This window comes from Henckelia pumila, unplaced genomic scaffold (genome assembly GCF_033568475.1).
Source record: "Henckelia pumila isolate YLH828 unplaced genomic scaffold, ASM3356847v2 CTG_466, whole genome shotgun sequence".
In the NCBI taxonomy this organism is placed as follows: domain Eukaryota; kingdom Viridiplantae; phylum Streptophyta; class Magnoliopsida; order Lamiales; family Gesneriaceae; genus Henckelia; species Henckelia pumila.
The window spans coordinates 5,772,457-5,799,594 of NW_027331833.1; the positions used below are offsets into that span (position 1 = coordinate 5,772,457).

General features: G+C 32.3%; 3 protein-coding genes across 5 annotated transcripts; 2 read left to right on the forward strand and 1 right to left on the reverse strand.

Annotated features, from left to right (window-relative positions):
- Positions 1-6,578: 6,578 nt before the first annotated feature.
- Positions 6,579-10,144, forward strand: LOC140872573 (RNA polymerase sigma factor sigE, chloroplastic/mitochondrial-like). 2 transcript variants are annotated; one of them, XM_073275456.1, is made up of 6 exons: positions 6,579-6,764; positions 7,294-8,053; positions 8,204-8,350; positions 8,630-8,866; positions 8,951-9,208; positions 9,796-10,144. In XM_073275456.1, exons 2-6 carry the CDS (start codon positions 7,346-7,348, stop codon positions 9,994-9,996), a joined length of 1,551 nt encoding a protein of 516 aa, XP_073131557.1. In that variant the 5' UTR covers positions 6,579-6,764; positions 7,294-7,345; the 3' UTR covers positions 9,997-10,144. The 2 variants fall into 2 exon arrangements, with proteins under 2 accessions (XP_073131557.1, XP_073131556.1); XM_073275455.1 differs by having other exon boundaries at positions 6,579-6,755; positions 7,286-8,053.
- Positions 10,145-16,590: 6,446 nt separating this feature from the next.
- On the forward strand, positions 16,591-19,903 carry LOC140872432 (bidirectional sugar transporter SWEET3). 2 transcript variants are annotated; one of them, XM_073275250.1, is made up of 7 exons: positions 16,591-17,039; positions 17,129-17,165; positions 17,430-17,652; positions 18,063-18,224; positions 18,358-18,477; positions 18,572-18,843; positions 19,198-19,903. In XM_073275250.1, exons 1-6 carry the CDS (start codon positions 17,003-17,005, stop codon positions 18,836-18,838), a joined length of 846 nt encoding a protein of 281 aa, XP_073131351.1. In that variant the 5' UTR covers positions 16,591-17,002; the 3' UTR covers positions 18,839-18,843; positions 19,198-19,903. The 2 variants fall into 2 exon arrangements, with proteins under 2 accessions (XP_073131351.1, XP_073131350.1); XM_073275249.1 differs by having other exon boundaries at positions 18,572-19,903.
- An 18-nt stretch (positions 19,904-19,921) lies between these two features.
- Positions 19,922-22,286, reverse strand: LOC140872431 (putative pentatricopeptide repeat-containing protein At3g25970). Its single transcript, XM_073275248.1, has one exon. The coding sequence runs from the start codon at positions 22,103-22,105 to the stop codon at positions 19,922-19,924; it is 2,184 nt and encodes a 727-aa protein (XP_073131349.1). The 5' UTR covers positions 22,106-22,286.
- Positions 22,287-27,138: the final 4,852 nt, after the last annotated feature.

The window sequence follows — 27,138 nt, forward strand, 5'->3', positions numbered from 1 at the left end:
ATAATCATAATTAAATATACGCAATAAAATATATATCATATCACGTTATTATAAGGTCAGTGTCCTAGACAACCTCTTATATAATAACATGAAATTATATATTGATATAGTTAGTATATATACATATATCATATCACGTTATTGTTTAAAAACCTTAGAGGCTTTTATACTTGTCGTATCCCTTACCGGGAGTGTGGGATGTCGTCTTAACATCCTCCCAGGATTTATAACAAGTTTTTAAAAACTAATTTTTTTTTTCATAACATGATAATATATATTAAATATATACACAATAAACAATAAAATAATTATTCTTACTTGTTGAATATTTTTGACTTCTTCTTGTATTTTGGATCGTCGGAAAATATAGAGAACCTTCGAGCGATCGTGCTGATAACGTGTTGTGAAAAAGTAAAAATTTACGGTAAAAAGTAAATATTCCAAAACTCAAAATATATCAAACTCTACACTTTATAATATTTTTCTCTCAACTTCAATTGTATTTTTCATCACAAATGAAGACCTATTTATAGATCCACATTTGAGATTAGTCCAAAAATTAAAACATCATCATCTACATCATCACACACTAATTTTCCACATTTTACAACTCAATATTCAACATTCAATATTCAATATTCAACATAATAATAATATATTTTTCAACAGTTTCAAGGTTTGATTCCTCCTCTCAAAATTGTATTTTTTTTTCTTATTTCTCTCATCCTAATTTGTTTTCTTATTTCCATCCTCTTTATTAATGTCACCGAATATCTAAATTATTTTTATTATTTAACGAATAATAAAGTATTTATTTATTGAAAATTTTAAAATTTATTCTCTAAAATTATATAAAACAAAATGACATTATAATAACAAATAAAATAAAAACAAAATGACATTATAATAATAAGTAAAATAAAAAAAAGATATCGTATTAATCGAAAAAACAATTTCAAATATTTTAAATATTACATATTTATTGATATCTTTAAAAATATATGTTCTAAAATTATTCTCTGTGTCATATATAATCATTTTTTCAGATTTTTTTTCAAGTATATATACCTGTACGATAATTAATAATATATTTTTCGGTTTTTTTCATTAATATGCTCATATAATTAATTAGACTTTTCATTAAATATGTAGATTACTTTCAATAATTTTTTACGTCATATAAGTATTCATTAAATTAAACTTGAAAAGTTATTTATCCATTGACATTCCAAATTTTTTTTTTGATATGTGTGAAAAAGATGTATATATATTTATTTATTTAAAGGTAGACATATATATTTTTAAAGTATTAAAATAACATATTTGAAATACATAAAAGATCATGACCAAATTAAATGGAGGATGATTTTCTTTGGATGCATTGATAATATGTATTGAAAGAGAAATTGCTAAAAAATTTGTATTGATGTTATCATCGAAATTTTAAAAATTCTAATGAACATCGAGTTCTTTAATGTATAAATATTTTGTTCGAAACATATATTTGATTCTTAATTAGTTGAATATAACTGATACTGTAATTTGTCTTTTCTCTTTAAATCTCGTGTCTAGCTTGTAGGCCCCCCCCCCCCTACAGAAATCCTGGATCCGCCCCCTGTGTTGTGTGATGTCAAGTAATAATATAGGAATTAAGTCCAAGTCGATCCCACATAGAATGAATAAAATGATATTATATTAAATATTTGCAACTAATAAAATCTTAATCCTATGTAGAGCTACGAGAATGGTTTGAGTTTAAATAACTAAAAGTTCCAATAAATAAAAATTTAAATAACCTCGAGTTTGCAAGATAAAAATTCAATAGGAGATGAATGCTAGTAATGGGCTTAAGTTGAGTTATTCGGCCAGTCTAGAAGTTTATGGGCCTAAGTCTAAGAAGTCAGCAGTCTGAACCAATCCATAAAAAATATGCATGTTCCGTAAATATATATTTAATTATTGCATGAATATTTTAATTACGAAAAAAATTATTATTTTTATATTTATATTAATAATTAATTAAATATATATTTACGGACAATGTTTTATGAAAAATAAGATCATGAATGATTTTTATGATGTGCATGATAATGTATGTATATGTATGATGTGGGGCATGAAAATATTTTAAGGAAGTTGAAGTGGGTGTGTGAAAAATACGGGATTGGGGATGGGATACCTAGGCCTGGATCCCTTTCCATAGAGTACGGGACTGAGAGTCGGGATTTTGGGGCCCGATTGCCTTTTCATATGTTATGATGATTTGCCTATGGATCCGGGGTCAGCCTGATGAAGGGTCCAAGAGGTGGAGATCTCACCGCCACGTACGTTGGTTCTTTGATTGATCAATCACTTACACGGTCACACGACATGGATACAACATTCAGAGTTTTTAAATGATTATATGCCCTAAATATGATGTATGATGAACATGTTATGATATGATTATGCATAAATGTTTAAGTTCAGCCATGAGTTATAATTTTTTTAAGGACATGCATGTATATATGTAGTATTATGTATGTTGCATGTATTATGTGATGCATAAGTTTTTATCATGTTGTTATTATGAGATAGAACGTGTTGAGCTTCTAGGTTCATTAGACTTAAATGATGCAAGTGAGCAAGAAATAGATCTAGAGAATATTGCCCCAACTGGTGGTGAAGACGTATGAGCTCCCGACGGCCAGCTAGCCCGTGACCTACGCTCAAGTTTATGTTTTCAGTGGTTTTAATACTATTATGTTTTCCACACATATTTTATGATTTTTATTTATGAGTTATGGATTTTTATGTTGAGATGTTATGAGAGTTAAGTGATATTATTTTATGCATGAATTTATGGATGTTTAAAGATATTTTGATTTCATGCAAAGTAATGAGATTTTTATGTAGAATATTTTTATGGATATTTATTCATGTTTAAAAATATTTAAGAAATTATTTATTTAGTATATGTATATGTGCACACGTTTTAATTTTATATATATATTAAGTATTTAGTTATTTATTAATTTATTTATTTATTTATAGATGCATGATCTCTAAATATATTTATGTATTATTTTAGTAATACACGTTTTTAATATATGTATAATATATTTAAGAATTTAATTAGTGATTATTTTTATTTGCATGCAAAAATGTAGTATTATGTGTAGAATATTTTATTGTAAATTATCTTAAGCTTATGTGCATATATGTATGGGCATATATGTATTACTTTTATTTTAAATTAATATATTTATTTATATATAAATTTATATAATAGAAATAATTTTAAAAAAAAAACCAGTAGTAGTAGGAACGAGTCGTTTCATAAATATTGATTGAGATATCCAGTGAGTATGCATATTTATATTTTGAATTTTACGTGGCATGAGATATGTTTTACTGCTTTGATATTCATATTGTCATGTGCACATACACGTTGAGCCTATTCTTTTGAGATAGTCATGTCTGTGGGGCCGCTCAGCCCTACATCTATATATAGTCTAGCACTGGGAGTACCGCGGCAGCAGGGACAAGCATGTCTTACTATCGTGGTATAGACGAGTGTAGTTGTATCTAGAGGTTTGATCCAAGAGGACATAGCACTCATTGGCACCGGTTCTGAGCAATACTTGTCAGATGATCTGTTACCCAATCATCACACTTGCATGCATCCTATTTATATGTTTACTCATGTTTACGTACTGTGCATTAGTCGCTCACGTCTTAGTTATTATCTTAGACATCTCATTCGACGGAGCAGGTCATAGGTTGGACGAAGCTGGAAGTTCGAGACAGGACTAGACAGCAGGGGTTATCAGAAGAAGCAACATACAGCATGATTAGATATAGCTGTATATTAATACATTTAAGTTTTTATTGCCTACACTATCAATATGGTTGTATCATTATATTTGGGTTTATGTAAACTATAGGTTTAAGTTTTTGATCATTACTCTGTTAATTAAGTATTTTAAATTAAGTTGATTGCATGATTAAGGTTGCCAGTTAGTAGGTGATTCTCAGAGGGTCACTAAATGATGATTATACGCTTATAGGTTTGGACTAGAGAGTCAGTGTTGTTAGGTTGCTTGAATTTCTAAATAGAGGTACGAACGTACTATCCGAGATATCTTGGTTGAGTATGCAAGTTCCATTTTTGCATGATTTATATGACATGGATTTATGTGCATAATATGCCATGGTTATTACTGTTATATGTATTATCATGTTGAGCCTATAACTTGATACTACAAGTAGAGGGGTTGCTCAGCCCCGAGTTATTGTGTGGATGTATTCCATGGATTTGTATTTTGTTACTTTTATCAACTTATTCTTATGGTATGGGAGTACCTCCTGATGCGACGGATCAGTTTACTACATATCATGCATCTTATTGTTTAAGCAAGAGTTTCTACCGTGATAGGTTTCTGATACCTTTCATTTGCATTAGCATTCATGACATGTGTATACTCATACTTTCGTACTAAGCGTTGTTAGCTCACGTCCTCGGTTTTTTGTTCTGGACACCCAATTTTACGGGGCAGAGCCTATTTTGGATTGACGGAGAGATAGCGGTCGTTGATTTGCAACAAGATTGGATTTGTATCGTACCAGGTTTCTATCAGTGGATTTTTTTAGCACTGTTATTCGTTGGGATTGTATAACATTTGACTGCACTTAATTTTAATAATGGTTGTATTCTATCAGAGTATTTAGTTTTATCATTTTAGTTTTCTCTGGTTTTATTTATTGCATGTTTAAACTTTGACTAGTTGGTTATTCTGAAATGAGTCACTACATAAAACATTTCATAAAACATTTCGGTCCACATGGTAGCATGATTAAATTTTGAAAAGACATAAAGTACCTTAAACGCGGTTAAAATTTAAAAATAGTTGGGCAGACCACTCATACCCTAATCATGTATTAAGACTCGATTTGGATTGAAACAGACTCCAAGATCATGGTATGCGATTCTAACTAAGTTTTTTTTTTAACATGATATTACAATAAGCACAGTGGATAAAACATTATTCAAATTCAATAAGGATGATCACACGTTGCTAGTTCAAATTTATGTTGATAGAATTAGGGGTGGAATAGGGTCCGTCCCAAAAAAAATCGAGAAAATTTTTATCTCTCGATCCCATACCCAACACATATCGGGCTCCAATATTTTTCGGGATCCGTCGGGTAGGGAGAGGAAATTTCCAAATTTTTATTTCAAATTCAAGATTTTGTTCTAAAAACAAAAACAAATGTGATTATTTTTATAAAAAAATGTTATTTAGAAACTTATATTTCTGAATAAAAAATAAATATTCAACTTAAAACATATAATATTAAAATCTTCTTGATATATTCCGAAAAATATTTCAAGGTTTTGGTAAGAAAAAGAAGTGCATCGGATAATTATTAATAAAATATTCGAATACAATTAGTAAATAAATTTTGTTAAATATATAGTCAAATTGATCTCTTGTTCTACATATTTGTTCTAATTAAATAATTATAAATATGAATTAATTAAATTATTAATTTGTTTTTTTAAAAAAAATACACAATAATTAAATGTCATTTCTTGATTTTACGATTCGATCGTTCCAACAATAAAATTATATGAATTATATTTACAATTAATTGTTATATGAGTTGAAACATAATAATACTTAGCTACATATATTAATAAAATTATTAGTAAAATATATCTCTCAAAAAAATTTATTAGTAAAATATATAATTATATTATTTCTGGACGGGTCGGAAATGCCATCGGGATAAGGTTTTTTTCCCAATCTCTCTCCCGATATTAATCGGGACGGGAAAAATCCCCAAAGTTCGGGTTGGGAAAGTGTCGGGTGGGGATTTTTTTGGGACGGGAATGGGATGAAATTCGTGAAGGATCGGAATTTCGGGAATTTTTTCCACCCTTAGATGAAATATCTTTGAGTTAACTCACACCAAGCTATGCAAAAATTTTGCTAAATTAATACACGAAAAACTGGAGATGATTATGATGGGTGAACTGATCATATTTTTCTTTAGATTGCAAGTAAAATAAATGCAAAATGAGATATTTATGGGTCAAACCAATTGCACCAAATAACTTTTTAAGAAATTTGAAATGGAAACATATGCAGCTACAGCTACCTCAATGAGCTCATGAAGATGTTTAAAGTACTCGACAATCTCAACTTTTAGACAACGGAGAAAATATAAATATAAATATAAATATAAATATAAATATAAATAGATAAGTGTGTGTACATTTATATATATATTATATACTATAATTAAAAATAAAGAATAAATTTTAAAATTAAAAGGTTGCAATAAGGCGACGTCTGGAATCATAAACCACCGAAAATGCTAAGGCGGTTAGCCGGTGACCGCCAAAGTCCAGGTATTACATTTGAACCATTCACAGGTAAACACGTGGCAACCATTAGAACTTCTCTCATACCGTTCTATGCTCTGCCATTGGCCACGTCACCAAAACTTCTCATATTGATGACGTGGATAGACTGAAGGCCGTCTATCATTTGATTATTTAATTTCAGCCGTATGCAGAAAAGCCTGTGGACGCCAAAATTCGAATGAGTATTTATATTCTTCACATATTTCGGAAGTAGGAAATTTTGCTTCGGTTCAGATTTCTGTTTTCAGCTTATTAGCCACCGGAATATTCCGTCGCCGGGGAGAGGAAACGCGGTGTTGGCTCAGTGAATTTGGATTTGTCGAGTTCTTTTTCCGTTGCCCAGGTATGTACGGTGTTTGTTAAGTGATTATAATTTCTGATTGTTGAAATCGTTTTCCATGATTTGTTTGATTGATGTATTAATGGATCAGTTGTCTAATCTGTTGTTGAGTATTGTGTGGTTTTTTAAGTAAGTTTGGATCCGCTTCTGCGGTTTTACTGATGGCGGTGGTTTCATTGCTTAGTGGTGTGATGAAGTTTTGGTTTATGCAATCTCTGATTAGCTTATGGTGGTAAAAATATGTTGAAACGGTCTGATTGTAGATTATCCAGCGTCTACATGTGCTAAAAGCAAATTCGAATAATTAATTTTACGAATTTAAGGTCAGGCAATACCAACAATATATGCCGCTGCACAAAATTGATGGTGATTTGGGTTTTCAGACGCATCTGCTAATATTTTGGAGTGTGTTTAATATTACATTATAGTTATGTATCTAACTTTATAGCCTTTTGATTATTTGTGGTATTGTTTTACTTATGTAGTTTGTTGTTTAGAAGGAATAGCTAATGTACTGTTAGCTTACGCTACAGGATTCGAGTCACCAGGCTTAGCTTATTTAGCGCAGTTTTTCTGGATCATACAACTTTGGCATGGGAGTTGTGACTATTTCTAGTTCTGCTGCACGAACTCCATTTGGATTGAACTCAAATATTTCATCTCGCATAGCTGTATCGAAAAGGCCAGTAATACTGTCTTTCAAAACTGATAGAAGTAAGAATACATCTTTAATTGCACCACCAAAATCTGTCTCTCTACCTGTTGAGACTGATCATGGAAATGAAAAGAAGTTGAGAAAGGGGAGAAGACGTTCAGAAAGAGTGCACGTTGTGTCACTTGATGAAGCCTCTTCAAGTACATTAGATCAGTTGGATTACAATGAAGCTGCAGCTAAATTAGAAAATATATTCAAACGAAGCCATGCTGCAGCTTTATCTGACACTGAACTTAAAGATCATGTGGCCAAAAGAAGGTGGGCGAAGAGGACTGGAGAAGCTACTGAGGAGGCGGAGCAGATTGAAACAGCGGACAGTTTCGTTAGAAGTCTTCGGAAGAAAGATAAGAGATTGAGTCTAGAGAAGAGGATAGAGTTGAGAAGTAAGAAAGAAAGTGAAAGTCTTGGATCGTCCGAGAGAAGGAAACGTGGCCAAAGTTATGAACATGAAAAGTTAGATAGGCTTGTGAGGGACTATTCATCTTCCACCGACTTGGTCAGCTTAGATTGGAAGAAAATGCAGATCCCTCCAGTTCTTTCTTCATCTGAGCATAGTTGGCTGTTTAAGCTGATGCAACCGATGAAGGTGAGCAAGTACATTAACTTTCTCCTTAGAAATAAGGGTAATTTTCATGGTGAAGTTGAAGACACGACAAAAAGGGGAACAGGGTCCCATTTTTTGGTGTTCTTTTATTTGTGAAACTATCTTCACCTAGCTTTGGTTATTGTCATTCAGGCAATCCTCCAAGTTAAGGATGCGTTACAGAATGATTTACAAAGAGACGTGATGGATGAAGAATTAGCAGAAGCATGTAATATGGGCTCTGTTCATCTGCGAAAGCAGTTGGAAGTTGGTCGTGCTGCCAGAAACAAGTTGATCAAGGTAATTATGTTCCCATGAAAATGGTCAGTGTCTCCTGGTTTCAATTGCAATACATTAGTGTCAGTTAACGGGGAAAAAACTAGCAACATTTTCTTGAGAATGATGGATTAATAGAATTCTTTTTAATGATTTCAGCATGCGATGGCAGTAGCTTTAAACATTGATGGCTCTGGTCCTAGACCCCTTGCTGTTTTATAATATTAGATTTTGCATGAAGTTACCAATTTCACCAATTTCAGGAAAATGATGTTACTGAATTCATACGTTCTTTTATTGCAGCATAACCTCCGGTTAGTTTTATTTGTAATGAAGAGATACTTTCAAGACTTTGCAAATGGTTCAAGATTCCAAGACCTTTGTCAGGCTGGAGTGAAGGGTCTTATAACAGCTATTGATCGATTTGAACCAAAAAGGAAGTTCCGTCTCTCGACATATGGCCTTTTTTGGATCAGACATGCCATTATCCGTTCTATGACACTTTCGAGCTTCACAAAGGTCTCCTTTGGCCTCGAGTCGGTAAGCTTGTTGTATCAAAGTCATTTTTTTTCTCTCTTGTAACAAAACGACTGTAATCAAACATGAAACTACTTGATAATGTAGGTTAGAGCAGAAATTCAAAAGGCAAAGCAAGAGTTGGTGTTTGAGCTTCAGAGATTGCCAACAGAAGAAGAAATCATAGACAGAGTCGGTATATCTCCAGAAAGATACCATGAGGTGATGAGAGTATCGAAGCCTATTTTCTCTCTGAATGCACGGCACGGGGTAACACAAGAAGAATTGATCAATGGTATTGAAGATGGTGTTGAAGGGGATAAAAGAAGTCAACCTGCAGTTCTCAGGCTTGCTCTGGATGATGTGGTAAATAAATGCTAATCTTCTTCTGTAATACATGTGGTATCAAAATTAATTTTTCTTTGATAGGACAGGACAGGATGCAAATTACTCCCTCATCTATACCTTGTCTGTGGGATGTCATAAATAGTTTCTCATTTCCCTTACTTTTAACTACTCCTTTACTCAAAGTAATATTGTGATATATGTAGCGGCGACCGTTATATTAAGATCCTCAACTTCTCAACTTTCCTCTAAAACTCTGTTGCAAGTCAAAATGATTGTATTTGAACTTTATTTTCAAGTATGAATTGGGCGCTATGCAAATATATGGGGTTTCGTTGATTTTAATTTTGTGCTTCAACTAGTTTTGCATCTTCGACTTTGTTCATTGGAAGAGTGTTACATGACCTTTCTTTACCAAGTTGTGTTGATTTGAGAATTCACATATATGTAATTATACTAATTATGCCACTATTGGCAAATGGATCAAACAAAATATGCTTTCTTAGAATATATATGGTGGTGCATTTATCACGTCTACAGTCGAATAGCATAATGGTTCCTATTCCATCTCTCTTTACTAATCTGCCATTATTCTTGTTTTTTGACAGCTTGATTCTTTGAAACCAAAGGAGAGTCTGGTAATTAGACAACGGTACGGCCTCGATGGCAGAGGAGATAGAACACTAGGGGAAATTGCAGGAAACTTGAATATTTCAAGAGAAATGGTCCGAAAACATGAAGTGAAGGCCCTTATGAAACTCAGGCATCCAGCTCGAGTCGATTATCTTCAACGTTACATTTTCAAATGATCCTAACTGACCTACAGCAAATACAATTTCTACAGAAACCAATTATTGTCGTGTATATATATAAAGCTTCAACATGGTGTAACATTCCATCAAGGTAAATTTATTGATAAATAAATAAGGATGTCACAGGTTTTTGTCTCTTTTTCGCGTTTTACGTAGGGTGCTTAGATGTTATCATATAAGTAGTGTTCAAAATATTCTTAAAAAAAAAAATTGATATGATGGTTATGATGAAGATATATGTATTTTTTTCATATTGACAACACATTGTATTACATTAAAAAAAAAAATGTCTCTCATGTAGTCGTTGGATTTTAAAGTACTACTGATATGATAACATGAACAAATCGTCTTTAGTAATTGAGGGTGGTTCCAAGACATGAATTTTACGACAAGAAGAGGGGTACTTTCTCCAAATAATGGGAAACGAACAATTTGAGAAATGTGGAATTTGTCTTGGTTAAAAGGTGGAAATACTTTGTCAAATAGCTACCGAACGGTAATGACATGTAGAGCTGTCAGACGGGCCAACTCATGATAAGACGGGCTAGCCCACATAAAATCCATAGTTTGGAGACTTGAGGACAGGCCGGCCCACCATCTCTGACGGGCTGAAAAGTTTTCAACCCAACCCAAACCAAGGTGGGTTGCGGGATAGACGGACTAACCCGCGGGTTGGCTCACTATAAATAAAAATAATTATTCTTAATTATTAATTTCATTTCATAAATATTAATAGAAACATATTAATAAAATTTTTAATGATTGATTTCACACGTGTAAATTTTATATAAAATAATTAATACAAGGGAAAATTGTCATAAAATCCCCAAAAGTAAACATAAATTTCTTCTCAGTCCCCTTGTCAGTAAATATGCATTTGAGCTCCCTGACACACATTGTTTCTTTGTTTGAGCTTCCTATATGTGTATATTTACATATTTACCCTCCATAATTATGTTTGCCTTCTTCTCAAAATGGTTTTTAGTTTTCTCTCTCCTATATTATATTGCATGATTGTGCATTTCATCGTAAGATTTTTTTAAGTTTTTTTTTTACCATTTTAAATATTTTCTTTATTACTCCCAAAAATATATATATACATATAATTTCTACTTGTTCTATTTCAATTTTATTAGAAAATCTGTCTATTAAATCGAAATTCTTCATTTTTTTAAGGTGAAAATTCTTGATTTTTTAGTTTTGAAAATAAATGTTTAAAAATATAGATGCAATATATAAATAATGGGATTACAATAGATTCTTAGTTTTTAAATATTACAATATATTTAAAAAACGATATTTATTTGTTCAAAAAATGTGATCATTTCTAGTTTATCTTATTATTTAGTTAATATTGGAAAGTGGAACTCTGAAGAATTATAAATAATTAAAAGTGATAGGCAAATATTTATATTTGGAATTTCTTTTATTTTTGTTGTTTTGGTGGCGTACCCTAGAGAATATGGATGTTTGAACTGATTTCGCACTTCTAAGTTGTTCAAATATCTTCAGAAATTGAGAAAATCGGTTGAGTAGATTAACATTCATTCGGTCCTTTGTTTATTTTTAAAAATATTTTAAAAATGTGTATTCACCCCCCCCCTCCTCCTCCTCTACACACACAACAGATCTCCAACAAGTGAACGTGAACAACTCGTCATAATCATCATATTACATTTTGATGTGTGTGCAAAAAAATGAGACTCTTGCTCCCAATTTCCTATCAGCTTGTGTCGTAAATGTCGGACATTGTTTCACATATGTTTGGTATTATTCCAAATATGAGATAATTCGAACCGAAATTATTTTCACTAGGCAATGGTTATCTTTAGATCCCAACTTTTTTTTTTTTTTTTTTATTTTTTATCTTGGTAAGTAAACTAACACATGCTCAATTAAGCCTCATGTGTACTATTGTTGTGGTTGTGTTGTGCCAAACCCAAGTATCACATATGATTTTTTTAATAATGTAGTTCAGATATATAAATCGTCTTTAAAATTAGTATAATCGATTACTAAATATCATGTTCAAAAATTGTTGCAGTTGTGAGTTAACATTATTTTAGACATTGAGCAATTAATTATGTCAATACATGTGATCTTATTGGATAATGGGTAATGTGTTATCTTCTACATTAATCGAAGTAGTGCATATGGTATTACATGACAAACACTAATGTAATTGGTCGACAACTCTTACGACAATGAAAACTGATCATAATCATCATAATGTGTGTTAAATACCTAAAAATAACATCTCGATACATGCGCAAAGAATGAGTCTCTCGGTCTCAATTGTTGTCAGGTTGTGTTGTAGATGTCCAATATTGTTCTAAATAAGTTATGAATTATTCCAAATCAGAGACAATTCGAACCAAATTTACTTTTACTAGGAAAATTTGATCTTCAAGGCTAAAATTTTTATCCCGAAAAGTAGAACAATGCATGCTCAATTAGACCATATGTATACTATTATTGCACATGTGTTGTGCCAGATACCAGTATCACATATGCTCTTTTAATAGTGAAGTTCAAATACATTTGTCGTCTTACAAATTGGTATAATCGATGACTAAATATCATAATCAGCAATTATTACAGTTGAGAGTTAACATTAGTTACTCAATTGTAGACATTGAGAAATGAATGATATTAACACATGTGATCTCATTGAATAATGAGTAATGTATTTCTCTTCTACATTTGTCAAAATAGTGTAAATGACATTACATGACAATCATTAATGTAATTGGTTGAAAATTATTACGACAATGAAAACTCACCATAATAATCGTAATGTGTGTTAAACACATGAGGATAACATCTCGGTGCATGCATAATGAATGAGTTTCCTATTCTCAATTTTTGTCAAATCGTAAAGAAAATATCCAAGATTGTTCTAAATAAGTTATGGATTATTTCAAATCAAAAAAAACTCGAACTGAAATTACTTTCACTAGGAAAATTTGATCTTCAGTGCTAAAATTTGTATCCTAAAAAATAGAACAACGCATGCCCAATTAGACCGCATGTGTACTGTTATTATGCATGTGTTGTGCCAGATACCGATATAACATATGCTCTTTTAATAGTAGAGTTCAAATATATACGTCGTCTTACAAATTTGTATAATCAATGAATAAATATCATATTCAACAATTGTTACAGTTGAGAGTTAACATTTACTCTATTGTAAACATTAGGAAATGAATCATATGAACACATGTGATCTCAATGAATAATGAGTAATGTATTCTTCTTCTACAATTGTCAAAGTAGTGTATATGACATTACATGACAAACATTAATGTAATTGATTGAAAATTATTACGACAATGAAAACTCACCATAATCATCATAATGCGTGTTAAACACCTGAGGATAACATCTCAGTGCATGCATAAAGAATGAGTTTCTCGTTCTCAATTTTTGTTAAATCATGCAAAAAATATCCCAGATTGTTCTAAATAAGTTATGCATTGTTCCAAATCAGAGACAATTCGAACCGAAAATTACTTTCACTAGGAAAATTTGATCTTCGGTGCTAAAATTTGTATCCTGGAAAATAGAACAACACATGCCCAATTAGACCACATGTGTACTGTTATTATGCATGTGTTGTGCCAGATACCAGTATCGCATTTTCATTTTTAATAGTGGAGTTCAAATACATTTGTCTTCTTAAAAATTGGTATAATCGATGGCTAATATCTCATTCAACAATTGTTATAGTTGAGAATTAACATTAGTTACTCAATTGTAGACATTGAGAAATATATGATATCAACACATGCTATCTCATTGAATAATGCTTAATGTATTCTTCTTCTACATTTTTCACATACATTACAAACACTAATGTAATTGGTCGACAAATCTTATGATAATTAAAACTCATCATAGTTATCACAATGTTTGTTAAACACATAAGGATAATATCTCGGTGCATATGCAAAGAATGAGTTTTTCGTTCCCAGTTCATGTCAAATTGTGCAAAAAATGTCCAAGATTGTTCTAGATAGGTTATGTATTATTCCAAAGGTTTGATACCTAATTTTTTTTTTAAAAAAATTTATTCAATAAAAGCCTCAATTGATACTATAATCAAAATGAATTATATCACAAATATTAATCACTCACTTCGGTAATTAGACCAATAATGAAATTGTGTAGTAATAATTATTAAATTATATATATTAAATTTTTATCCTAATTATCCATGGAGCAAATGCGATACGATACGTATACAATGTATTTTTATTTTATTTTAACAAATAAAAGTAAATATATTTTTGGATGTTAATTTAAATTTGGGTTATAAATGTAAATTTTAATTTGTAGTAATTATTTCGGAACAAAATAAGTTTTTTATAAAAAAAACTGAGTCACTGAAGTTTTTTGCAAATCACTAGTATTAATATTGATACGTGAAAATGTATTATATATAGAGTTTGTATTCTTTTTCTTAGTATATTTTTCGTTAACCAAATTAATCATTAAAAAATGTTATTCCAAATTTAAAACTTGGAAATATCTTAAATTTTTAAAAATGATTGGTTATCATTTAAAAAATAACAAATAATAGTTGTAATAATTATTTTAAATATTAACAATCAAATTTAGATACTCGATTTTTTTAAAACAAAATTCATAACCAATATATTAATTATTATGTATACTAATGAGCAAAGAAAAAAAAATTAATTCTAAAGCAAGTCTAGAGAAGAAAGATAAACAATATCATTTAAAACAAAAACAAATGGCATTATTGGGTTTTTATAGGTGACAAGGGGTATTGTGGTACTTTGGTTAGGTATAGGGAGTTAGAACAAATAAAGATTTGGCAGTAGGGAGTTGTAACACATATAATCTGACATGGGGACTGACAAACAACTTAGGTTTGCTATTAGGAATTTATTGATAATTTTCCGTTAATACAATAGAAATCACAACTTTTATTTAAAAAAAAATACATGTATATATCACCATAAAAGTACAAAAAAAATAAATAAATATATTGAAAGCCCGCGGACCAACCCATGCCCGCCGAGCGGCCCGCCTTTAGTTGAGTTGAAATTGTGTGACGGGGCAGATCGACCCGACGGGCTAACCCAAATTGAGGGACAAGCCAACCAAAACCAAAATGGTTAATTATAACAATTTTCCTGATCAAAGAACACAAGCAGAATTTGAATTTGTTTCATCACCTGAATAGGATAACAATTTTTATTTACCTTGTTGGTCCCTTTTTTTAGGTGATATGTCGATTTATAGTCATGTCGTGCCCACATCAACGTCCGCACCAACAGTCACAAACGCAGAAAGCATCATGAGAAATGTCCATCCAGGGATTTGTGCTTCACACGAAAACAAAAAGAGCATGCAACTTACATCGCCTGAGAATAAGAATATATTCAGCATTGATTCACTTCCTTGTACGTTCTAATCTCTTCTAACATAAAAATAACTCCATGCAACATTTGGTCTGCAAACATCCAAAAGAATATGATTCTGACCTTCAAGTTCCACAAACAGTCTTTCAGCCGAAGGTTTATTTTGGACTGCGAACAGCCACTTAATCAGGCATACAGCTGCCAAAGATATCATGATATTCATATTTATATAAGAATACCCAGAAAAAAAAAATTTGAATTTCGGGTTGGAATAACATTTTGAGTGCAACACCATCAAAAAGAATAAGCCTTGAAGCATCAGAATTGCTCATGCTTGCTCGAGCATATATAATTCCATTTGACAGTTGAGGTGAGGGAGAAATAGTGGGAGACAAAAAGAAATGCATGTGTCACTATTATAGAAATGATATTTTTCATTAGGGATGCATTTCTCTGAGAAATAAATTCCTTGGGAATTATAGTTCTATGCGTCACAAATTTGACCCGCTAACACTTGTCCAACCAAGTTAGATCATGTATGCTTCAACCATATGGACCGAGGGTGACAAAACTAACTGAGCAATACAGCTGATGGAAGATTAGGAGCAGAACTCAGAAGAACCACTTTACATTTAACTCATAATCGCATGATTCCAATAACTAATTCAACTGAAAGCCGCATCAACGCTAAAACACACGAATGCGTTGTGTACAGTTAGAATTTTCTGTCAATTTAAGCAGTCTAACGGAATTTGTTGATATATGCTAGTTTAAGTCCTCAATATTATTTTTTATCATGTTCCACGTTCTCAGCTTTAGTCTATTGATTCTTCATCTTAAGAGTTGCAAGAACGTAACACAATTATTGGTTTTTTTAATAAATCAAATAGCTAAGAAACATAATTCTTGGGGTTAATGCCATTTTTTTGGCGAAGGCCCCACAAGTCAGTTATTGTTGATTATTTAAAACTAAGAAACTGATAAGAATGCACATCTTCATCAGCATTAATTGTTATTTTTTACTATTCACCAAATCACAACAAGAAATGACATTAAAATACCTAACAAAGAACAAGAGCACCGAATGGACAGTGGAAGTTTAATGACATGTTCCAATTGCAAAAGAGCAAGTGGTTAATTGCTTCTTTTCTATTCACCAAATCAGAGCAACACCTGAAAATTAAGACAGCCAATACATCTCAATTGCGTCAAATTGACAGTGGAAGTCTGTGAACATCTTCCACTAGCAAGAGAATCAAAATGGCAAATTCTGCTTTTCTGTTTTAGTCTCCTTGTTTTACTATTGAAAACAAAGGCATTTGAAGTATTTGCATTAAATATATCAAAGAAAGAAACACTAAATCAGCATCAACACCTCCCGTCCACAAATATTCCTTTTTCCTTTTCTTATTGGTATCTTTACCACCTCAAGTTCATAAGATGGCAACAACACTATCAGAATTCTAACAATTTGGTTCATGTTATTCTCTTTCCCCCCTCATTTCTTTTCATTATAAATATCACATGGACACAAAACAGTACAAAGCAACATTAATCTTCATTAAATCTTCCAAAATCACCTCTAGAGTAATTTTTTGGCTTCAAAAGACATGGATCAAAAATTGCGTCTGCCAGTAGGCATTTTGGGTAACCTCCTCGTTGATTCTTGTAATCAGATATGAGAACTTTCCAGATGTTTTCATGTTAAACCATAGTCGTTTTGGTGTTTCTTTCAGGAAATGCAGCCTCCATGCTACTATACGCGGCGCCAATGTAATCACAAGTTCTTGTTCTCCTTCTCAATTAACTACAAGATCAAAACCACGAGTTAAAACTAAAACAACTTAAAGCTACTTCTATGTTTGGCAATAATCCTACATGCACTTGGCACTGTCTTTGAGTATATATTAACTTAAGTGCCATTGAAGCCCATATTGTCTCTCTGGTTAACTACACATTTTTTAGCACAAAATGAAGGATATATATACAACAGTATAACTGATGTGCTAATCTTGTATCATGTTTTCAATATTTCAGATTAACTTTCTCAAGGGTGATAAGAAAGAAAAGCACTGAAGAGTTTTCGTGTACTCCGTATATCATAGCTCTATTAAATTGTTTACTTTACACTTGGTATGGCTTGCCAGTTGTAAGTTACAAGTGGGAAAACTTTCCAGTGGTCACTATTAATGGTTTGGGCATTCTTTTGGAGTTCTCCTTCATAATGATATATCTCTACTTTGCTTCAGCAAATAGGAAGGCAAGTCACTTGTATACAAGAATTTGGCATTCTATACCATGTCTAACATCAACTTTTTACAAGTGCATCTTTCATGGTTCCAATAAGTTTTACTCTTATCATTCATTCAGGTTTTTCAAATTCAACTCACTGGGCTAATTGCTCGTCATAAAAATGTCTGGTTGGTATATAACCGCTGTCAATGAATTTGCACAGCAGTTTGTATGTGCTGTAATAGCGAAATGAAACTTAATGCCTGTATGATGCAATGATTATCCAAGTAAAGTTTAAGCAAAAGATGTACATAAGTTTTTTCAAAGTAAAGGATGGACGATGAGTTTTATCAACATAATAGGTGTATAATTTCATGCATGTGCGAGAAGAATAGAAGGTACACTATGTTGTAACATACCAAACCGATGTACATGCAGAGGAAGGTGGTCATGTTAACAATACCTGTTCTCCTGGTGTTCTGCCTCACTGCAATTCTATCAGCATTTGTCTTTCATGATCACCACCATCGCAAGATGTTTGTTGGAAGCATCGGCCTGACAGCATCTGTAGCAATGTATGGTTCTCCGCTGGTGGTTATGGTGAGTCATTTTCTTTTAGAATGATGTCATTATTTACTATAGGGAAGAACAGAAGAGAATGTACATGCACAAAATATACATAATTGTACATTCATATATACTTTCACTGATTTAGTCGTGTTAATAATGCTAGAAACAAGTGATACAAACTAAGAGCGTGGAGTTTATGCCATTCTACTTGTCATTATTCTCGTTTCTGGCTAGTTCACTCTGGATGGCTTACGGATTACTAAGCCACGATCTTTTCCTTGCGGTTAGTGTGATAAAAGGCTCTAATTTCAAAGTGAAATGTCATGCTACATAATAGTCGGATTTACTGAACTTAAATATGATATTGTAATTTACAGTCTCCAAACCTGGTTGGTAGCCCTCTAGGCATCCTCCAGCTTTTGCTATACTGCAAGTACAGAAATGTGGGAATTACGGAAGAGCCTAAAGAATGGGATCTGGAAAAAAATTACACGAAGCAAATGCCACATCTGAAGGCAAGTGCAGAAAAGGATGAAGAGAAGTTGATGCAATCTTTGAAGGCAAACCCACCGGCAAAAAATGATGAGAAATCAACAGAGAATTTTGAGCTTGTGGTTACTGATACAACAAATGGACAAACGTGAACAATGTAAGCACAAAGTTCTATCACTTTTTTCAGTTTTTATCGTCATATACTACCAACAAAGCAGTTTATTTTGGTTAAAGAAAAAGGTGTATAAACCTGCTGTTCTTTGCCTCGGCCATCGGGACTACCAACAAATATTTTCTTTGTGCATGGTACTTCCTACTTATAGCTTATAGCTCTATTCTTGCTGAATATTAATAGTAGATAACTATCTTAACAACTAGTCACTTAAAACAATTACTACTAATATTCAACAATTCTTCTATTTGTAACGACAGAGAAAAACACACACACACATATTCAATCTTCAAAGAGGCTGTATGAAGTTTCTTAGACTCTGTTTTGCTTTTTTAACAGGGAGTACTTTTGCCAAATATACAAGCAATAAATACAAGATCTTCAAAATTGGAGAGATGCTGATTCTAAAAGCAGTTTGTCAATAAATTGGGGAAGCGGGTAGGGATGAATATATCTAACCTAAAATGAAAAAGTATGCATGTATTAGTTGATATCTATGGAATGATAAAGAGAAGCTACTTCATCAGTTTGCATTAAAATGCATCTGCAACCTCCAAAGCATCACAAGACCACAGTACCAACCTGGTCAAGAAAATCAACCTGATTTAACCACTATACTCAAAACAAAGATTATTCATCATCAACTATACTCAGAAGTCAGAACCATGATTATTCAATCATACCAATCCTGATAAAATATTTTCAAATTCCATAAGACTAAGCAAAAAATTTAGCTTTAAAATCAATTAAACTTAACTAAATTCACAACCATGCCTCAGAAAGAATATAGAGAGAATATTCACTAGAAACATTCTCACAAGGATTTTATATGGTCAAGAATGATGGTAATCAATACCTCAAAATGATATAAAATATAGATAGAGGCGCAGGTGCAAGAAAATGAAAAAATGGCAAAAACCCTTACAAAGATGGGGCAGTAACAGAAGATCATCTTGCATCCAAAGATTCTGCTGAATATCTTTTTTGCTTTTCTTTGTAGTTTGCATACAAATTCACTTGAAAGAATTTTCAGCATCAAGATTATGTTGGTGCATTAGGAATGCTATGATATTAGATGTGGAGAAAGAAAATTTAATAGACTTGTAGAATATGCATTTCTTGTTAGGGATTCTAAATATGCTATCATATTAGAATCTGGACGCTTTCTATCATCTACAGAAAATACATGAACTCTGTTGTTTACATCTATCCAACTACAGCCAGGGTCCTTCTTGACTCCCAATTCTGTCAAAAGTTCCCTAACCATTAGCTTCTCCCCCCACTTCCCTAAACCTGAATAAATATTAGACATTATAACACAGGCAGATGATGGATTAGGGTCCAAAGCGAAAATTTTTTCTGCCACTCTCTCACCCATTTCCCTGTCCATCCAAAAGCAACAAGAATTGAGCAATGATATCAAGAGAATTTTGTCTGCTTCAATTGGCATCGACTCCATAAGTTCCTCAGCTTCTCTTAGAAGACCAGATCGACCAAGAAGATCCACTACACATGTAAAGTGTTCTATGGTTGGAATTATACCATAGTGCTCTTTCATTGAGTAGAAAAGATGGATCCCTTCATTCAATAAACCTATGCGTGTGCAAGCAGATAGGACAGCAACAAAAGTTGCAGCATTTGGATTTATCCCCATTTCCAACATAGCAGAAAAGAACGACAATGCATCAGTGCCAAGTCCATGATGTGCATGCCCATTAATTAAAGCAGTCCAGGCAGCCACATTGGGAGAAGAAATGCAGCCGAATGATGCCCTTGCATCGGCAAGGCTTCCACATCTTGAGTACATGTCAATGAGAGATGTGCCAACGTATACATTGGATGAAAATGGAGTTTTTTCCAGATGTGCATGAAGTACCTGACCCTGTAGCAGAAACCCTAAGCATGCACAGGCCTGAAACAGAGCAGAGAAGGTGGATCTGGTTTGGCTTATTGATGACCTGAGCATTGATGAGTACAGTTTCAATGCATTTTCATGCTGATCATTGTGAATATATCCCTTAATCATTGAATTCCAGGTAATGGATCCCCCGTCTACTTTTGTCATTTCAAATAGATCCACAGCTTTGTCAATATGACCGTTCCTAGCATAAACTGTGATCATAGTATTCACAGAAGCTAAATTCTTCACAGGCATTTGCATAAACAACATTTCCGAATCCTCAAATCGGCCGCACATATCATACCCTTTGATCATCAGATTATAAGAGACTGGATTCTTTTCGATCATATTAGTAAAGATTGACTCTGCATTTTTAATCTGACCCAATTTCACAAGCCCACAAATTAACTCATTTGAATCATCCAAACAGGGAATCATTATCCCATCATAAACTCTCATAGCATCATCCATAAGCTTGCAGCTAGAATAAAAGTAAATCAATGAACTAATTATTGAACGTTCAAATTCAAACCCAAGTTTTATTGTAAGCCCATGAACCACCCTTCCTACCCACACATCTTCTAATCTACCACAAGCTTTCACAGCACAATCCAAAGTAAACTCATTTGGAACAGCCTCATTTCTCTCATTCATCTTCTTAAACAACTTCAATGCCTTCTCGCACCCAGCCTCACAGTTCACAAAACCCGAAATCAATTTAGACCACTCCACCACACCCCGCCTCGGCATTCTTTCAAAGACACTAACTGCTTCACTAAGTAAATTGCACTCAACATAAGCAACTAACATCAAACTCCATAATAATTCATTTTCCTCGTGCAACTCACCGAACACCCTCATTCCATCCCCGATTTCATAACAATTACCATACATATATAGCAATGCACTTCCCACAAACTTGAATCTTTCGAGTCCAGATTTCAAAAGCATACCATGAATCTGCTTCCCAACAACCAGCAACTGCGCACGTGCACATAAGCTCAGCGACATCGAATAAGTAGTCTCGTCAAACTTCACATTAGAGTGATGCATAACAGAAAGCAAGTCTAAAGCTTCTGAAAACATATTCCATCTGAAGTATCCAGTAATCATGGTGTTCCACGAGACCACAGTTCGTTCAAGCATTTCACCGAACAGATGCCGGGCATGTTCGAGTTCCCCCTTATCGCTGTAGAACTTGATGCATTTATTCGTCGCAACAACGTCTGCATCTGGATTCCCTTTCAAGCGTTGGTGCTTCCAGGTGCCATAAATTGGCGACGATCCCACGGCCATCTTCAGTGATTTTCTGAGGTTTGTCAAAAAACCGAAACTCAGTTTGGGCATAAAATTTGCTGCGAAAAGTGGGACTTTCTCACTGGTTAAGTTTGTTCAAAAGAAGAGACGATAGTAAAATGGAATTCCAAATTAGATGGCACTTTGCTTTGCTTTGTGCATCTCTTTTCACCAAGTTTAGTATTGTAACGTGATATTTGAATATGATTTTTATTTTATAACTTCTTAATAAGTCTAATTAGCTATCCTTTTTTATAATCATAAATCTTATAATAAATAATTTAAATAAACACGGTGTTTGTAAAAACTGAGGACAGGAGGTTATAATTTGGGGAGAATGACTTTCATAAGTTTGAAAAAGTGGGGATAGGTGGTTATAATTGGGGTAATCAATTTTATATTAGTATACTCCTCATTGAATTCAATAGTGAATAAATTTGAGGGCTAATTTAGGATTTATATATTTAAGACCAAAAAAATAGTTTTTATAAGGGGTTCACCTATTATTAAATAGTAAAGATAGTAAAGATGACAATAAACAATTAGATCATGTACGACGTCACGCTCATGTCATTGTTTTTCATGGCCATGATTTGTCCCCTATTCAATTATCATTGTCTAATAATATTGACGTTGTAGCGATGATGTTTCATCATTTTGCATTTAAATTTTAAAAAATAGTAAAATTGTATATAATTGAGAAAAAATAAAAGTATTGATAATTATTTTTTTTTTTGATGTAATCTGTAATTAAATATAAAACTTACACGTAAGTTTAAAAAATATAACATAATTAAATTTAAAAACACACATAACAAAAAAAATCATAATTAAAAATGACACATTGGTAATTTTTTACATTTTTAAAACAAATTTAGATATTTTTTCAATTTTAAGATTTTTTAAAAATAATTTTATATTATTTTAATTTTTAATAATCTTTAGAACAGTCAGATTGATCTGACTGTCATACTTTTTTTTACGAAAATTAAAAACATTAACTAAGGATTCTCCGCGCGGCTCACCAATATCTCTGCACGCGAAAAATTTCGTGTGCGTTTTATCGTCCCTTGGAGATAACAAGGATGATATGGGTTGAGGAAGCTTCCTTGCCCGTTGTACCTACTCCCAGGGGCGGAGCCAGGATTGAAAAGTACCTGGACTGGCTCCGCCCCATGTTAGACAACATATATATGTATGAAAAGTCAGTTAAAATCGAACCGCACTTTTTAAAATTAATTTAATTTTTTTTCAATAAAACGAATCAACCGAACTTTACTATGAACATCAAAAAAAATTTAAAAAAAAACTATTATTTTGATCAGTAATCAAATTAAACGATCTCGATCTTTTAAATTTTTTTTAAAAAAAATCAAGTTCTACTTCTAAAATTATAGTTAAAAATTTAATTATATAAATTTAAATTATTTATTAAAAATATATTTTCAAATCTAGTTCTATTGTCCAATAAAATTTTATTAGAAAATTAAACAATAATAATTTTTTTTATAAATATTAGGTTTGTTCAGTAAACAAAACTATTACGTTAAAAGCCGAAATCAAAGCGATTTAACCAATATTTTTAAAATCTAAAACCAAAATTCTGAATAAACTGAACCGATTTTTCATATGAATTTAACTTGGTAGGTTATTTTGATTGAAATTGATATTTTCTGCTCATCTAGACTGTAATTGATGTCTGCTCCAGATATGTCGATATTTGCTCTTTCGGTTTAAAAATAAATTTTAAAATTTTATTTTTTTATTTCCTGAAATACCTAGCTAGAAAATATCAATCATCCCAAAAATTTACAACAAACAGTCATTTTTCAAATCTCATAATTATTGAATTTTCAGTTTTTCTAATTAGAAAAATAATAATACAAGCTCAATAATAATTGAAAGTCAATAAGAGCTCAAATATTTCAATTTTCAATCAATTGATTATTTTTCCTAAATTTCGAAACAATAGTTTTTAGGATAAAAATTCAAACTTGAAAATGCATATGTATCATAAATCAATATTATCACAACTAAATATTCGACAAAAATTTAGAATTTTCGAATTTATCTCAAATCACATAATTTCAAAAACTACTACAATAAATCAACCACAAAAATATAATTGATCATTCTATTTTTAATTTTTTTACATGGGGCTGAATTATTTTTTTTTAAATTTAGTACTACCAAAATTTTTTTTGAAAATTTGGGTGGGGCTGGAGCCCACCCTAGCCCAAGGATGGCTTCACCCCTGCCTACTCCTAAGGTAAATCCCCGATCAAAGACACAACTTACTCGTAGTTCCTCCTAATTCAGAATAATTATGCACTTCTTTCCCATGATATCATAAAACTAGATGTAAATGAGTCGAGTTGAGCTTAGTTGAACAGAAATAGGCTCGAGCTCGGCTCATTTAGTATACATAGCTATGGTCGAGCTCAATTTGAGATTTTGTTCACGAGGCTCGAGATCGACTCGTTATAAATATATATATATATATATATATATATATATATATATAAAAGTTTGATCTCGGTTCATTAATAGCTCGTTAAGGATCTCGTTTTCAGGTTCGTTCAAGCATACAATTAAACTCGAGTTTGAGATTTATTTGAACTTGCAAAAGATAAATTGAGGTCACACATACAATATAATGCATCTTTTAATTCTAAACTCAGACAGAAAATAGTAAATTCTTTCATAAGTAACAAAAATAAAAAACTAAAAACTAAAAAAAACATAAATTTAACACATTATTGAATATCTCAAAATACTACATCCAACTTTTAAATACCATATAAAAATAATATCACCACAAAATACATTATTAAATATCTCACAACACAACAAAGATCGGGCTTGCAAACCACTTAAACGAGTCAAGATCGAGCTTAAAGCTCAAGCTTGGATCGATAAAATTTTAGATTGCGAAATCAAGATCAGACTTAACTCGATAAGTTTAACTGTAACGTCCCAAAACCCGAGGACGCTACTAAACATACTAACTTATTTAAAACAAAATTTATGGAAAATAAAAAACTTTAACTAAAATAAAATATTGTGATCCAAACAACTTAATAAAATATTGTTCAACAAAGTTTTGCCAACATATGAAAAAATTTAGAAGTAAACTTGTTTTCCCTTCACATAAACTCAAGAGATGCACAACATAAAAGTTCTTTGGACAGCGCGCTATTGCATCTTTTCTCCGCCCCGACCGTCTACTCCCCTTCATGTCCCTCGACATACTCATCAATGATATCATTAAATTCATCGTTACCTGCATCATTCAAGCATAATGAATCTAAAGACGCAAACATTACTCATATCCAAAATAGATACAAAAAAGGTTCATCATGCTATGGACGTGTAAAACATAAAAATAAACATCATGCATAAAACATATGTCATAAAAATATTTATTTTTGGGTGATGAGGTACATGTAATTGTGGTAACCACCATTTATGAGCACATTAGATTCCCGTGATTACGGTAGTTTTACAACAAGCATATGAAACATACTGGCATTGGCCAATATGCTTCTCGTCTCGGTCTTGACCGCTTAAACTTTTATTCTTTGGAAGGGCCTCTCCTGGACTCAATTCGGAGTACCAATCCCGTACTGTTACCACAAGAACACATACAACATCAAAATATTTTTCATGCATCATCAAAACATCATCATAATCTTCATAAATTCATCATAAAATTTTCTCATAACTTCATCATTATCATCATAAATACATTCATCAAACGTGATCATCTTAAAGCATTTCCATCATATAACTTCATGCTTTCAACAGAACAAAGCTTTCGTGAAGAAAGATAACATCTACATGCAATACATAGCTAACCAGATCCACGTGGGTCCTTCTTTCAGTTCTAGACGTCAAAACTTGAAATTTTTTAGATAGAACATCTTAAAAATACTTAAAATACCTTAAAAGATCATAAACATGAATTTAGGACCTAAAATACATGTAGTGAAATTTCTTGGACATAACACTTCCCGTCGGGATGAAAAAATAATTCCGCCCCAGCGCATGCTCAATTTCTTGCGGTCGCACCTGGGCACAAGAAATTTGCGCCTGGGCGCGAGGCGATCTGCCTGGGTTTCTAGGCAGGTCGGCGCTGGTGCAAACTCGACCAAAAATGTTTCCAAATGATCCATTTCGATCCCCTTTGACGTCTTTTGATAAAAATACACACTCACGCGTTGAAAAGTACGAGTACACCCCGAAAAAGCTTCAAAATATAAATGGAATCCATCAAACAACCCAACTTTCAAAAGTTTTATTCAAAACCTCGGAAACAAAATACACACACTGAAATTATGAGTTTTACACATCTCAAGTCATAAATCTCACTAAACTTCAAATAATTTTATATCAAAACCTCAAGAATGATCCATACTTCACGAATCTACATCATGTCCTTAAAAATCAATGCAAAGGAATACATATACACATCAACATGAATATTTTCATATCAAAATACATATATCTTGAATTGTGGTTTCAAAAGCATTAAAAACTTGCCTGATCGTTGTGGGTTGAAGATAACTGGTACTTTGATAGCGATCTTAGCCTTGCACGAATGAGATTGGGAAGACTTTTTTCTACCTTGGTGCATCGTTTGAACAAGAGAAGAGAGATGGAATAAGGGGTAGGCGGTGGCCAGGGGGATAAAAATGATAAAATGATTTGATGCCTACTCAGTTGGTAACTTATGGCCTTGGAAGTTGGCCCATTAGTTGCAAACACTGCTTTTTCAAATTTCCAAATATTAAAATAACACTGCAACAACCTAAAACTTAAAATAAACGTGAAATATTTTTTTTAACCTCGTTCGAAGGCTAGTCTCGTTTCTCGGTCCAAAATAATCCTAACCTGAAAACATTAAACTAATTTTCAACATTAAAACATCATGCATAATCATATCATAACTTTAAATTCCAAGAATAACAAACATAAATTCATAAAAATCACTTTAAAATTTATCGTGAGTGAACTAGTGGACTTTTGGACTTTATATTAACGATGAACTCAAATGAACTTTTTTATTGAGCCGAGCTCCAAAT